The sequence below is a fragment of the Procambarus clarkii genome, chromosome 43 (assembly GCF_040958095.1).
Source record: "Procambarus clarkii isolate CNS0578487 chromosome 43, FALCON_Pclarkii_2.0, whole genome shotgun sequence".
Lineage (NCBI taxonomy): Eukaryota > Metazoa > Arthropoda > Malacostraca > Decapoda > Cambaridae > Procambarus > Procambarus clarkii.
Genome location: NC_091192.1, coordinates 17,588,762 through 17,603,966, shown reverse-complemented (window position 1 = coordinate 17,603,966; position 15,205 = coordinate 17,588,762). Strand labels below are relative to the sequence as shown.

The following is a 15,205-nucleotide window of genomic DNA, read 5'->3' as shown; positions in this document are numbered from 1 at the left end:
GGTGTAATGGCTGTGTGGTGTCGTAGCTGTGTGGTGTCGTAGCTGTGTGGTGTCGTAGCTGTGTGGTGTCGTAGCTGTGTGGTGTCGTAGCTGTGTGGTGTAATGGCTGTGTGGTATCGTAGCTGTGTGGTGTCGTAGCTGTGTGGTGTCGTAGCTGTGTGGTGTAATGGCTGTGTGGTGTCGTAGCTGTGTGGTGTCGTAGCTGTGTGGTGTCTTAGCTGTGTGGTGTCGTAGTTGTGTGTGTCGTAGTTGTGTGGTGTCGTAGCTGTGTTTTGTCGTAGCTGTGTGGTGTCGTAGCTGTGTGGTGTCGCAGCTGTGTGGTGTAATGGCTGTGTGGTGGCGTAGCTGTGTGGTGTCGTAGCTGTGTGGTGTCGTAGATGTGTGGTGTCGTAGCTGTGTGGTGTCGTGGCTGTGTGGTGTCGTAGCTGTGTGGTGTCGTAGCTGTGTGGTGTCGTAGCTGTGTGGTGTCGTAGTTGTGTGGTGTCGTAGCTGTGTGGTGTCGTAGCTGTGTGGTGTCGCAGCTGTGTGGTGTAATGGCTGTGTGGTGGCGTAGCTGTGTGGTGTCGTAGCTGTGTGGTGTCGTATCTGTGTGGTGTCGTGGCTGTGTGGTGTCGTAGCTGTGTGGTGTGGTAGCTGTGTGGTGTCGTAGCTGTGTGGTGTCGTAGCTGTGTGGTGTCGTGGCTGTGTGGTGTAATGGCTGTGTGGTGTCATACTGTGTGGTGTCGTAGCTGTGTGGAGTCGTATCTGTGTGGTGTCGTAGCTGTGTGGTGTCGTAGCTGTGTGGTGTCGTATCTGTGTGGTGTCGTAGCTGTGTGGTGTCGTAGCTGTGTGGTGTCGTAGTTGTGTGGTGTCGTAGCTGTGTGGTGTCGTAGCTGTGTGGTGTCGTAGTTGTGTGGTGTCGTAGCTGTGTGGTGTCGTAGCTGTGTGGTGTCGTGGCTGTGTGGTGTCGTGGCTGTGTGGTGTCGTAGCTGTGTGGTGTAATGGCTGTGTGGTGTCGTGGCTGTGTGGTGTCGTATCTATGTGGTGTCGTAGCTGTGTGGTGTCGTAGTTGTGTGGTGTCGTAGCTGTGTGGTGTCGTTGCTGTGTGGTGTCGTAGCTGTATGGTGTCGTGGCTGTGTGGTGTCGTAGTTGTGTGGTGTCGTGGCTGTGTGGTGTCGTAGCTGTGTGGTGTCGTAGTTGTGTGGTGTCGTGGCTGTGTGGTGTCGTAGCTGTGTGGTGTCGTAGTTGTGTGGTGTCGTAGCTGTGTGGTGTCGTGGCTGTGTAGTGTCGTGGCTGTGTGGTGTCGTGGCTGTGTGGTGTCGTAGCTGTGTGGTGTCGTAGCTGTGTGGTGTCGTAGCTGTGTGGTGTCGTGGCTGTGTGGTGTCGTAGCTGTGTGGTGTCGTAGCTGTGTGGTGTCGTAGCTGTGTGGTGTCGTAGTTGTGTGGTGTCGTAGCTGTGTGGTGTCGTAGCTGTGTGGTGTCGCAGCTGTGTGGTGTAATGGCTGTGTGGTGGCGTAGCTGTGTGGTGTCGTAGCTGTGTGGTGTCGTATCTGTGTGGTGTCGTGGCTGTGTGGTGTCGTAGCTGTGTGGTGTGGTAGCTGTGTGGTGTCGTAGCTGTGTGGTGTCGTAGCTGTGTGGTGTCGTGGCTGTGTGGTGTAATGGCTGTGTGGTGTCATACTGTGTGGTGTCGTAGCTGTGTGGAGTCGTATCTGTGTGGTGTCGTAGCTGTGTGGTGTCGTAGCTGTGTTGTGTCGTATCTGTGTGGTGTCGTAGCTGTGTGGTGTCGTAGCTGTGTGGTGTCGTAGTTGTGTGGTGTCGTAGCTGTGTGGTGTCGTAGCTGTGTGGTGTCGTAGTTGTGTGGTGTCGTAGCTGTGTGGTGTCGTAGCTGTGTGGTGTCGTGGCTGTGTGGTGTCGTGGCTGTGTGGTGTCGTAGCTGTGTGGTGTAATGGCTGTGTGGTGTCGTGGCTGTGTGGTGTCGTATCTATGTGGTGTCGTAGCTGTGTGGTGTCGTAGTTGTGTGGTGTCGTAGCTGTGTGGTGTCGTTGCTGTGTGGTGTCGTAGCTGTGTGGTGTCGTGGCTGTGTGGTGTCGTAGTTGTGTGGTGTCGTGGCTGTGTGGTGTCGTAGCTGTGTGGTGTCGTAGTTGTGTGGTGTCGTGGCTGTGTGGTGTCGTAGCTGTGTGGTGTCGTAGTTGTGTGGTGTCGTAGCTGTGTGGTGTCGTGGCTGTGTAGTGTCGTGGCTGTGTGGTGTCGTGGCTGTGTGGTGTCGTAGCTGTGTGGTGTCGTAGCTGTGTGGTGTCGTATCTGTGTGGTGTCGTAGCTGTGTGGTGTCGTAGCTGTGTAGTGTCGTAGTTGTGTGGTGTCGTGGCTGTGTGGTGTCGTAGCTGTGTGGTGTCGTAGTTGTGTGGTGTCGTGGCTGTGTGGTGTCGTAGCTGTGTGGTGTCTTGGCTGTGTGGTGTCGTAGCTGTGTGGTGTCGTGGCTGTGTGGTGTCGTAGTTGTGTGGTGTCGTGGCTGTGTGGTGTCGTAGCTGTGTGGTGTCGTAGTTGTGTGGTGTCGTGGCTGTGTGGTGTCGTAGCTGTGTGGTGTCGTAGTTGTGTGGTGTCGTAGCTGTGTGGTGTCGTGGCTGTGTGGTGTCGTGGCTGTGTGGTGTCGTGGCTGTGTGGTGTCGTAGCTGTGTGGTGTCGTAGCTGTGTGGTGTCGTAGCTGTGTGGTGTCGTAGCTGTGTGGTGTCGTAGCTGTGTGGTGTCGTATCTGTGTGGTGTCGTAGCTGTGTGGTGTCGTAGCTGTGTGGTGTCGTAGTTGTGTGGTGTCGTGGCTGTGTGGAGTCGTAGCTGTGTGGTGTCGTAGTTGTGTGGTGTCGTGGCTGTGTGGTGTCGTAGCTGTGTGGTGTCGTAGCTGTGTGGTGTCGTAGCTGTGTGGTGTCGTGGCTGTGTGGTGTCGTAGCTGTGTGGTGTCGTGGCTGTGTGGTGTCGTGGCTGTGTGGTGTCGTAGCTGTGTGGTGTCGTGGCTGTGTGGTGTCGTAGCTGTGTGGTGTCGTAGTTGTGTGGTGTCGTGGCTGTGTGGTGTCGTAGTTGTGTGGTGTCGTGGCTGTGTGGTGCCGTGGCTGTGTGGTGTCGTAGCTGTGTGGTGTCGTGGCTGTGTGGTGTCGTGGCTGTGTGGTGTCGTAGCTGTGTGGTGTCGTAGCTGTGTGGTGTCGTAGCTGTGTGGTGTCGTAGCTGTGTGGTGTCGTAGCTGTGTGGTGTCGTAGCTGTGTGGTGTCGTAGCTGTGTGTCAACAGGGCATCAACCATCAACCCGCCTTACCACCACGTGTTTTTGACGTTCTCGACCTCAACGAATAAATTGAGGTGGTTTTGTTCAATTAAATTCCGTCGCAAAATTTACTCTGTCAGGGAGGGTGTGTGTCTGTCTTGTCTCCTGTGGCACATGTGTACTCACACACATCAGCGGCTCCTTCATGGGGCCCTGTCCATGGGACCCGCTTCATGGGGCCCCGTCCATGGGACCCGCTTCATGGGGGCCCGTCCATGGGACCCGCTTCATGGGGCCCCGTCCATGGGACCCGCTTCATGGGGCCCCGTCCATGGGACCCGCTTCATGGGGCCCCGTCCATGGGACCCGCTTCATGGGGCCCCGTCCATGGGACCCGCTTCATGGGGGCCCGTCCATGGGACCCGCTTCATGGGGCCCCGTCCATGGGACCCGCTTCATGGGGGCCCGTCCATGGGACCCGCTTCATGGGGCCCCGTCCATGGGACCCGCTTCATGGGGGCCCGTCCATGGGACCCGCTTCATGGGGGCCCGTCCATGGGACCCGCTTCATGGGGGCCCGTCCATGGGACCCGCTTCATGGGGGCCCGTCCATGGGACCCGCTTCATGGGGCCCCGTCCATGGGACCCGCTTCATGGGGCCCCGTCCATGGGACCCGCTTCATGGGGGCCCGTCCATGGCGCCCGCTTCGTAAAGAAGAGAACTGAGCGTGTGGCAAGATTATTCCCGCTGGATCTTATTACATTAAATGTCAATGGAAGGATGAGATATGATCTCGATATGTAAGATCCTAATAGTCATCGATGATGAAGATGAAATGCTTGTAAAGTGTAACACTAGAAAGAGCAATCATGAGTTACAGAAGACGGTAGTCAAGGCCGATATCATACATACGTTATCATATAGATATCATAGAAATTCATTGTTTAAAACAACCGACAAACAGAAAATGCGGAACCCAAGAACTAAGTCCTGTAGGCGCACTTAGGCTGAGGCAACACAAACACATCGTCTTTTCACTATTAAACATCCATAGATGTACCCAATTTGTGGACGTCAGTCAATATGAGGACACAGTTTAACGATGTCCGAGTGAAGAATCCAGCTACCTGGATAATCGGGGAATCGAACACCGACCCTGCAAACGGGGACAACGTTTATGGCTTATCAGCCATAAACAGACGGAGTTACAGTTTGACTGGATGAGGGAAACAATCAATTCATTGGTTTGTTTACTTAAGAAAATGCTACGCCGACTGGGTTATAAACTCCAGGAACAAGTATAAGGTGATTGGAAATATGAGGTAATACCAACACGATTCTGACCTAAGTATATATAGTGTCGAATTGTACACTACTACTTAATGCTACGAGTATTGTTCAGCGTTCTGTCTTCATGTTCAACATGCTGAGTTCATGTTCAGTATTCTGTCTTCATGTTAAGTATTCTGACTTCATGTTAAGTATCCTGTCTTCATGTTCAATATCCTGTCTTCATGTTCAATATTCTGTTTTCATGTTCAGTATTGTGTCTTCATGTTCAGTATTCTGTCTTCATGTTCAGTATTGTGTCTTCATGTTCAATATCCTGTCTTCATGTTCAGTATTCTGTCTTCATGTTCAGTATTCTGTCTTCATGTTCAGTATTGTGCGCACCGTTGGGCATAAGGGAGGGCCGGAGGTGGCAATACCAGGCGGCTCCAGGTTGACACCAGGCTGCTGCGTGAGCTGTTTATGGTGGAGGTCAGAGGTCACGGCCAGCGGGGGTTGTTAGGTAGTTATGAGAGTAGTTGAACCTGGGGCTGGGCTCCTATGTGATGGGGGGGGGGGTTAGGCATGGAATATTGGTGAGAACTAACCGAATATATATATTCAGTTATATATATATTAGTATATTTTGGTAGCAGTCTTTCCTGTAGACATATATTATTAAATATGACCGAAAAAGTAAGATTAATAATTCTAACACGAATTTTCTCGATCTTTCTCATGTTTCTTTTCACTGTTGATGGTAATTGAAAAATCAATTCTCCAAAATTCATTTTTATTTCTAGTCTGATGCGACACTTGAACGCGTTTCGTAATAACTTATTACATTTTCAAAGACTTTTTGTTTACACACACAACTATTACCTGCAAGCACTAAACAGAGTTCTTATGCTATGATTTAAACAGCTTTCATTTTTCATTTTATACCCGCATTTTGGGTGAGGTGATATGTTACAACAGTTTTGGATGAGGTGAACAAAACTTTCAACACAGGATAGAACACGAAACAATGGGTATTGAAGGTAAGAATGGAAGTAATTGCAGAGTGCCTATTGGCCCATATTTCTTGATGCTTCTATATTGGAGCGGAGTCTTGAAGTTGGTAGAATATTATTGTGCATTAATTGGCTGTTGATTGCTGGTGTTGACTTCTTGATGTGTAGTGCCTCGCAGATGTCAAGCCGCCTGCTATCGCTGTATCTATCGATGATTTCTGTGTTGTTTGCTAAGATTTCTCTGGTGATGGTTTGGTTGTGGGAAGAGATTATATGTTCCTTAATGGAGCCCTGTTGTTTATGCATCGTTAAACGCCTGGAAAGAGATGTTGTTGTCTTGCCTATATACTGAGTTTTTTTGAGGCTTACAGTCCCCAAGAGGGCATTTGAAGGCATAGACGACATTGGTCTCTTTTAAAGCGTTCAGCTTTGTGTCTGGAGAGTTTCTCATGAGTAGGCTGGCCGTTTTTTTGGTTTTATAGTAAATCGTCAGTTGTATCCTCTGATTTTTGTCTGTAGGGATAACGTTCCTATTAACAATATCTTTCAGGCGGAAAGGGTCCTGAAAGATATTGAAAGGTATATATATATATATATATATATATATATATATATATATATATATATATATATATATATATATATATATATATATATATATATATATATATATATATAGGGGTACCACCACTGGTTTAATTAAAGGGACCCACATCCTCGAAGAAGAAAATAAATAGTGTTCAGAGAAGACCTTGTGGATTCTCACTGAATACTTTAATCTTTTCCTCTCCTACCACCCCTATTATTTTTTTTTTATTTGATTTTATTGCAATGCTACAGTTTACAGAAAACACACACTTATATAACAATATACCACTCAGTGTTCGAAGACCTCGTCCAGCTCCTCGGGGGTCGGGTGCGTACCCAAGATACAGCACGCATTTCCCCTCTGAACAGCGACACTGAGGCGCTGGAACATAAAACTGGCCGCTCTTGGGTCTCTAGTCTTCCCAATGAGTTCCTCGCCCAGCTCCTTCAGGAACTTAAGTGCACATTTACCCCAGGCGCCCAGAGTCTCAGAGCCTATTGGCACGAATCTGTAACAACGTTCTAGGTCCCTGTACTTGTTAGTTTTCTGGAGGTGGCCGCCCCGCCTCCCTCAGCTGCGCTGTAAGGTAGATAGGTATCAGCCAATGTGGATGCACACGTGTAGTCCCACACGACCTGTTTACCTTCCCTCCACGGCTGCAGGGTGACTCCATCTGGGCGTTTTTGGCTGTTGTCAGGCCTGCACAACTGAGGTTCCCTTTGTGCTGGGCACCCAGCTGAAGCCAAACTTCTCTTGATGATGTCATTGACTGCTTCATGTCTGGCAATCTTTCCCTGTGTCTTACGACAGATGAGACCATGGCTGCCGTATTGGTCTGCCCGTGCATGGCCGCAAATACACCGGTGCTCGGTGGAGATAGGGGCGGCAAGGCGCAGAGCAACACCAATACTTAGGGTCCGATGGTCCAGGCGGGTGCCCAAGGCGGAATTAGGGACTGCCAACAGGAAGTCCCCGGCATGGGAAGCTTGCACAGCTAGAAGACGCGCATACACACACACACACACACACACACACATATATATATATATATATATATATATATATATATATATATATATATATATATATATATATATATATATATATATATATATATATATATGTCGTACCTAGTAGCCAGAACTCACTTCTGAGCCTACTATGCAAGGCCCGATTTGCCTAATAAGCCAAGTTTTCATGAATTAATTGCTTTTCGACTACCTAACCTACCTAACCTAACCTAACCTAACTTTTTCGGCTACCTAATCTAACCTAACCTATAAAGATAGGTTAGGTTAGGTTAGGGATGGTTGGTTAGGTTCGGTCATATATCTACGTTAATTTTAACTCCAATAAATAAAAATTGACCTCATACATAATGAAATGGGCAGCTTTATCATTTCATAAGAAAAAAATTAGAGAAAATATATTAATTCATGAAAACTTGGCTTATTAGGCAAATCGGGCCTTGCATTGTAGGCTGAAAAGTGAGTTCTGGCTACTAGGTACGACATATATATATATATATATATATATATATATATATATATATATATATATATATATATATATATATATATGTCTTGTGTTGATACTTTTAATACCCTATTAATATCCCCTAGTGTTCTGTCTTGTGTTAATGCCACATCACCCTTCCCACCTCACTCAAATGTATATATATATATATATATATATATATATATATATATATATATATATATATATATATATATATATATATATATATATATATATATATATATATATAATATGGGTGTCCCTCTCTCTCTCCTCAACATCTTCAATATTATATCATATTAATCAAGCATTCCTTCAATCAACTACCACTAACTCAGCCTTGCTCCACTTGCTCACCTTCCACTACGTTATCAACTCTCCCTCTCCCATGTTAGCGAGTCTTCCCTCCGTTCAGCCCTCGTTCACCACCAGACAAGGGCTGTGTCCAATCACGCCAAATCGAGACCCAATCAGCACGGGCTCACCACATGTTCAAAGGAACGTCAGCGATCCACTCCCAAAAATTTTGCTTCGTCGAAATTTTGACGCCTCTCTTGTCTATTGTGAGGAACAGGGGAAGAGGGGGAAATGGGGGAAGAGGAGGATGAGAGGAAGGGGGAAGAGGAGGATGAGGGTGAGAAAGGGGAAGAGTGCCAAGAGCCGTGGGGGGAAGGGAATGCTCATTAAAAATAATAGATTTGGGTTCATGAGACGACCCGGAGGCCAGCTGAAGGTCAGGAAATACTTCACGGTATATCCTCGTACACGCCAGCTGCTGACGGATTTAAATGTACTGGGATTGTGGTAGGACTAAGATCTACTGAAGTGGGGATGGTGTGTGTAGTGGGGATGGTGTGTGTAGTGGCGATGGTGTGTGTAGTGGCGATGGTGTGTGTAGTGGTGATGGTGTGTGTAGTGGTGATGGTGTGTGTAGTGGGGATGGTGTGTGTAGTGGGAATGGTGTGTGTTGTGGTGATGGTGTGTAGTGGTGATGGTGTGTAGTGGTGATGGTGTGTGTAGTGGGGATGGTGTGTGTAGTGGTGATGGTCTATGTGTAGTGGTGATGGTGTGTGTAGTGGGGATGGTGTGTGTAGTGGTGATGGTGTGTGTAGTGGGGATGGTGTGTGTAGTGGGGATGGTGTGTGTAGTGGGGATGGTGTGTGTAGTGGGGATGGTGTGTGTAGTGGTGATGGTCTATGTGTAGTGGTGATGGTGTGTGTAGTGGCGATGGTGTGTGTAGTGGCGATGGGTGTGTATTGGTGATGGTGTGTAGTGGTGATGGTGTGTAGTCATGATGGTGTGTAGTGGTGATGGTGTGTCAGTGGTGATGGTGTGTAGTGGTGATGGTGTGTGTAGTGGTGATGGTGGTTAGTGGTATGGCGATGTTGTGTGTAGTGGCGATGTTGTGTGTAGTGGTGATGGTGTGTGTAGTGATGATGTGTAACTCCATGTGCAGACACATGGAGTTTCGCTCTCCATGTATCTGCACCACCATGTGGGTCCCCCATTCTCCCAGTCTATCTTTCCATGGTTGAAATCGTCCATGATTAAGAGCCTTGAGCCATTCCTGCAGGTAACTGAAGCTGTTCTCTCAATTATAATATTGGTTACCATGTTGTTCCTATCAAACTCCTGTTTGGGTCTTCTGTCATTTAGGGGAGGGTTGTAAATGACTGGCCACTATTGTCTTAGGTCCACCCATTGTTACCCTTCCACCCATTATGTTATGTAATCTCTGAACCTGTCACAGCCCGGAATTTCCATCTCATCAAAACTCCAGTCCTTCCTTATCAGCAGGGCCACTCCTGCACCTCCTCTCCCTTCCCTCTCTTTCCTTACTATATAGTAGTCCTTTGGAAACACAGCATCTGTTATGACTCTTAACAATTTTGTTTCCGTTAGTCCTATTACATCAGGGTTTTCTTCTTGTGCCCTTTCTGCCAGTTCACTTGCTTTTTTGGTAATCCCATCAATGTTTGAGTACATTAACTTGAAGCTCACTTTCTTATATCCAATTTCACCCTCACTCCCCACAAGTGTAGCAAGTTGTTCCATGGTCATTGCAACTTGGGTAGGCTCATCCTCCTGTGAGGTAGTTGCCAGGGGTTCAGGGGGAGGTGGAGTGGGGGATGGAGGGCTTAGGTCTTCCTCAGGCCTGCTTGGGGCAGGAAGAAGTCCTGGGGGGTGAGGGAGCAGGGATTACTTGGGGAGAGGGTACGCCCTCCTGTGGTGTAGTTGACTGGGGTTTGGGGGGAGATGGAGGGCTTAGGTCTTTCCTGGGCCTGCCTGGGGCAGGAAGAAGACCAGGGGCTGGGAAAACAGGGGATATTCGGGGTAAGGGGAGAGGGAGGATTTGGGTGATATGATGGGCATTGTGCAGGGGCAAGGAAGGGTTTGTGCTGGGGGTTAGAGGGAGCCCTAGTGAGTGGTGGGCTGGGGTGTTGCAGTCCCCTCTGGGGTTCCTGAGTTGCTGAATTGGGGTTCCCCACTCCCCCCTGGGATTGCTGGGTTGGAGGCTGAGGTTCCCTGTCTCCCTTCCCTCTTCCTGCACCTTTTCCTTGTATCTGCTGCCCTTACTATCTCGTCCCTGGTCATGTCCCTCTGAAGATATACCTCTTTGTAATTCCTTGCATATCTCAGTTTGCTCTTCTTTACTAGGATGTCCTTTTTGATGACCTCGCTCTTGAATACTACCTTGATCACTCTCTTTTTGTCTCTGTTGTACTAGCCAATCAGGAAAAACTGGTCTATGTCTCGTTCAGCCCCTTCCATTCCTATCTCCGTTAATATCCCTGCCACTGCAGCTTTGTCTTTAGTCCTCCATTTCTCCCTTGTGGAACCCTCTTGCTCCTTCACAACTATCACTACTACAGCTCTTTTCCTTTCCATTAGCTGGCTTGTGCATCTAGCGGCCTCCTGTGAGGTTACTGTTTTCATTACAACTTCCTTGACTGTGCACATAGCATCTGGGATCTTCAGCATTTCAGCAAAAGGTTGGACCCATTGTAGGGGTCCCTGTCATAGCTACATCTCCTGGTACCTGGGGGTTGGTCCCCTGGGCCAGAGTCTGAGGAGGGCCTGATTTTAGGCTTTTTATCTCCTCTTGTGCTGCACTTAGTTCTATCTGCAGCTTACATATAGTTTCCCTCAGGTCCTTCAATTCCTCACTGACTTCTTTCCATGCCTTAGCAATCATCTCCATGTGTGACTAAGTCCAGTTCCTCTCCTCCAGCTTCGTTCTGTTGTCTTACCATCCCGCTTGACCTGTGAGTGTGTGTGTGTGTGTGTGAGTGTGTGTGTGTGTATGTGTGTGTATGTGTGTGTGTGTGTGTGTGTGTGTGTGTGTGTGTGTGTGTGTGTGTGTGTGTGTGTGTGTGTGTGTGTGTGTGTGTGTGTGTGTCTGTGTGTGTACTCACCTATTGTGCTTGCGGGGGTTGAGCTTTGTCTCTTTGGTCCCGCCTCTCAACTGTCAATCAACTGGTGTATAGATTCCGGAGCCTACTGGACTCTATCATATCTACATTTGAAACTGTGTATGGAGTCAACTTCCACCACATCACTGCCTAGTGCATTCCCTTTATTAACTACTCTGACACTGAAAAAATTCTTTCTAACGTCTCTGTGGCTCATATGGGTACTAAGTTTCCACCTGTGTCCCCTTGTTCGAGTCCCACCTGTGCTGAAGAAATTGTCTTTGTCCACCCTGTCAATTCCCCTGAGAATTTTGTAGGTGGTTATCATATCTCCCCTTACTCTTCTGATTTCCAGGGACGTGAGGTTCAGCTCCTTTAGCCTTTCCTCGTAGCTCATACCTCTCAGTTCCGGGACGAGCCTGGTGGCATACCGCTGAATCTTCTCTCACTTTGTCTTGTACTCACATAATTGTGCTTGCGGGGGCTGAGCTGTGGCTCTTTGGTCCCGCCTCTCAACCGGGGAAACTAGGTATGTTTAACTAGGTATGGACTCCAGGCAGGAGCTGCATTTCCCAGGATTGGTCAGACATAAGTGGTATACAGGGTCCTGAACGATTCCTTACACAAGTTTCTAAAGACACTTCTTATGTTGGCCAGTCTAGGCATATGCCGCTGAAAATAACCTTTTGATGTGGGTCTTTGGGGACAGGTTCGGTGTGATATCAACCCCCAGATCTTTCTCTGTATTTGACTCCTGCAGGATTTCACCTCCCAGATGGTACCTTGTGTTCAGCCTCCTGCTGAACACAAGGTACCATAAATTAGGGGAAGGGTTCCCCTAATTTCCTTACCTTACACTTTCCTGATTTGAACTTTAGCAGCCATTTTCTAGACCATTCCTCCAGTTTGTCCAGATCTTCCTGTAGTCTCTGTCTATCTTCATCCGTCTTGATTATTCTCATAATTTTTGCATCATCAGCAAAAGATCGTTTACATATATTAGAAGCAGGATGGGTCCAAGTACTGAGCCCTGTCGGACTCCGCTGGTGACATCTCGCCACTCTGATGTCTCCCCTTCACCGTTACTCGCTGTTTTCTATTGCTTAAGTACTCCCTTATCCACTAGAGCCCCTAAGGCAGTTCGTTGTTGACGTCGACCTCGTTCTGGCAGCTCCTGCGACGTTGCTGGAACCATGTGTATTGTCATTTGTCTTTCTATTGGTTAATTTCAGCAACGTGGAGAGGGGGGACCTGCTGCATGGGTAACAGCTTCTCCTCCATATCTACCTACCCAGGCTTTGCGCCCTGGAGAGGACACTCCAGCTTCGCCTCACAGCCTACTACTATCCACTAGAGCACCTTCCTATTTACCCCTGCCTGTTGCTCCAACATTTTTAACAGCCTGTTATGTGATACTGTGTCAAAGGCTTTTTGGCAGTCCAAGAAAATGCAATCGGCTCACCCTTCTCTTTCCTGCCTAATTTTTTTTTGCCTGATCATAGAATTCTATGATAATAGAATTCTATTCTATAAGAATACCTGTGAGGCACGAATTACCATCTCTGAACCCATGTTGGTGGTGTGTTACAAAGTTATTTCCCTCCAGATGCTCTACGAGCCTTTTCCTCACGATCTTCTCCATCACCTTGCATGGTATACAAGTTAGGGAAACTGGCCTGTAGTTCAGTGCCTCTTGCCTGTCACCCTTCTTGTATATTGTGTGTGTGTGTGTGTGTGTGTTTATTGTGGGGGTGGCACGGTAGGGGGTCGGGTTAACCGGTGGAGAAATGGAGGGAGAGGGAGTGAAAGGGAGTGAGGGAGAGAGAGTGAGGGGAAGAGAGGGAGAGCCAGGGGGCGAGGTGAGCCAAGGGGCGAGGGAGAGAGAGGAAGGGGGGCAATCAGGAGGCTTGTGGACGGAAGGTCAGTCACGGTGGTGAGGAGTGAGGTTGGAGGTAGGTTGGTTTGTGCGTGCATGTGTTTACATTGGCGTGTTTGGTGAGGGGGGGGGGGTGCTAGTCGGTGGCTGTGTAATGTAACACACAGGTGTGAAAAAACTAGTACTAAGCTGAGACTCTCGAGCTAATTTTTCGTATTTTAATTAAATCCAAAGCTAATTATTATATCAAGAACACTGTAGACCGTGTATGACTGACTTTGAGAGTCGCTCACCTCCAAGTAAGCATCCGAAGCACAACTAGGTGATTTATGGAGCGATGTCCGCCTTAATTGTTGACGTCCCTGTAGGCCAGGGGCCAGATTCACAAAAGCACTTACGCAAACACTTACGAACCTGTCCATCTTTTCTCGATCTTTGGCAGCTTTGTTTACAATTATTAAACAGTTAATGAGCTCCGAAGCACCAGGAGGCTGTTTATAACAATAACAACAGTTGATTGGCAAGTTTTCATGCTTGTAAACTGTTTAATAAATGTAACCAAAGCCGTCAAAGATTGAGGAAAGGTGTACACGTTCGTAAGTGCTTGCGTAAGTGCTTTCGTGAATCTGGCCCCAGAGCTCCTCTACACGTGGTTGTCCAAATTCCTTTCTCAGCCCGCTGGTGCCACTGTCTTGCCACAAACTCGTTTTTTTTTCAATTTTTTTCTTATCTAATACGCTATCACTGCGTTGATGTACCCTTCATATGTCCAAAACTATGCTTTGGCCTCACTGGTACGTAAATATCCTGAGAATACTGAACTAATTCGTGGACCGCCGTCCCACACTTGTGTCTTCCCTGGCTGCCTACTACTACCCTCTACACACTTCCTGTGTGTAGTGGCGATGGTGTGTAGTGGCGATGGTGTGTAGTGGCGATAGAGTGTGTAGTGGCGATGGTGTGTAGTGGCGATAGAGTGTGTAGTGGCGATAGAGTGTGTAGTGGCGATAGAGTGTGTAGTGGCGATAGAGTGTGTAGTGGCGATAGAGTGTGTAGTGGCGATAGTGTGTGTAGTGGTGTAGTTTTCAAAGAGCGCGCGTCTTGCTTAACGAATGTGCTTGACTTATTACGATATTTATTTAAACATACAATGCACGTACGATGGACGTACGATGCATATACGATGCACGTACGATGCACGTACGATGCCACCAAGGCAGCGAACACAATGTTCGCCGCTAAATTTGCGTAAAACTTTAGGGACAGTTTACAATAAATGAAATTAGGCGTATCAAAAAAGGTAGAGACTGAAAGAATGAATATTTAAGACTTCAGTCTTAAGTCACAGATGAATTGCGGGTGTTGCAGATGAGGCGGAACACCGCTGGTGGGATTTAAAAATGGCGGCCAGTACGCGGGGCTTGGCCAGATTAAGCTTATAGCTGTGAGCTTCGTCAAAGATTAAGCTTATAGCTGTGAGCTCGTCAAAGATTAAGCTTATAGCTGTGAGCTTCGTCAAAGATTAAGCTTATACCTGTAAGCTTCGTCAAAGATTAAGCTTATAGCTGTAAGCTTCGTCAAAGATCAAACTTATAGCTGTGAGCTTCGTCTTATAGCTGTGAGCTTCGTCAAAGATTAAACTTATAGCTGTGAGCTTGGTCAAAGATTAGGCTTAAAGCTGTGAGCTTCGTCAGAGATTATGCTTATAGCTGTGAGCTTCGTCAAAGATTAAGCTTATAGCTGTGAGCTCGTCAAAGATTAAGCTTATAGCTGTAAGCTTCGTCAAAGATTAAGATTATAGCTGTGAGCTTCGTCAAAGATTAAGCTTATAGCTGTGAGCTTTGTCTAAGATTATGCGTATAGCTGTGAGCTTCGTCAAATATTAAGCTTATAGCTGTGAGCTTCGTCAATGATTAGGCTTATAGCTGTCAGCTTCGTCAAAGATTCAGCTTATAGCTGTGAGCTTCGTCAAAGATTAAGATTATAGCTGTCAGCTTCGTCAAAGATTAAGATTATATCTGTCAGCTTCGTCAAAGATTAAGCTTATAGCTGTCAGCTTCTTTAAACATTAAGCTTATAGCTGTGAGCTTCGTCAATGATTAAGCTTATAGTTGTGAGCTTCGTCAAAGATTAAGCTTATCTGTAAGCTTCGTGAATGATTAAGCTTATAGCTGTGAGCTTCATCAAAGATTAGGCTTATTGCTGTGAGCTTCGTCAAAGATTAAGCGTATAGCTGTGAGTTTCGTCAAAGATTAAACGTATAGCTGTGAGTTTCGTCAAAGATTAAGCGTATAGCTGT

The 15,205-nt window shown here is 47.4% G+C and overlaps 1 protein-coding gene across 1 annotated transcript in view; it reads right to left on the bottom strand.

Moving 5' to 3' along the window:
• Positions 1-4,268: 4,268 nt before the first annotated feature.
• LOC138373661 (protein argonaute-2-like) overlaps positions 4,269-15,205 on the bottom strand; it is a 42,587-nt gene continuing 31,650 nt past the window's right edge. Inside the window, exon 4 of the mRNA XM_069340005.1 lies at positions 4,269-4,384. Coding sequence (XP_069196106.1) covers positions 4,269-4,384 — 116 coding nt within the window. The remainder of the gene's footprint in view (positions 4,385-15,205) is intronic.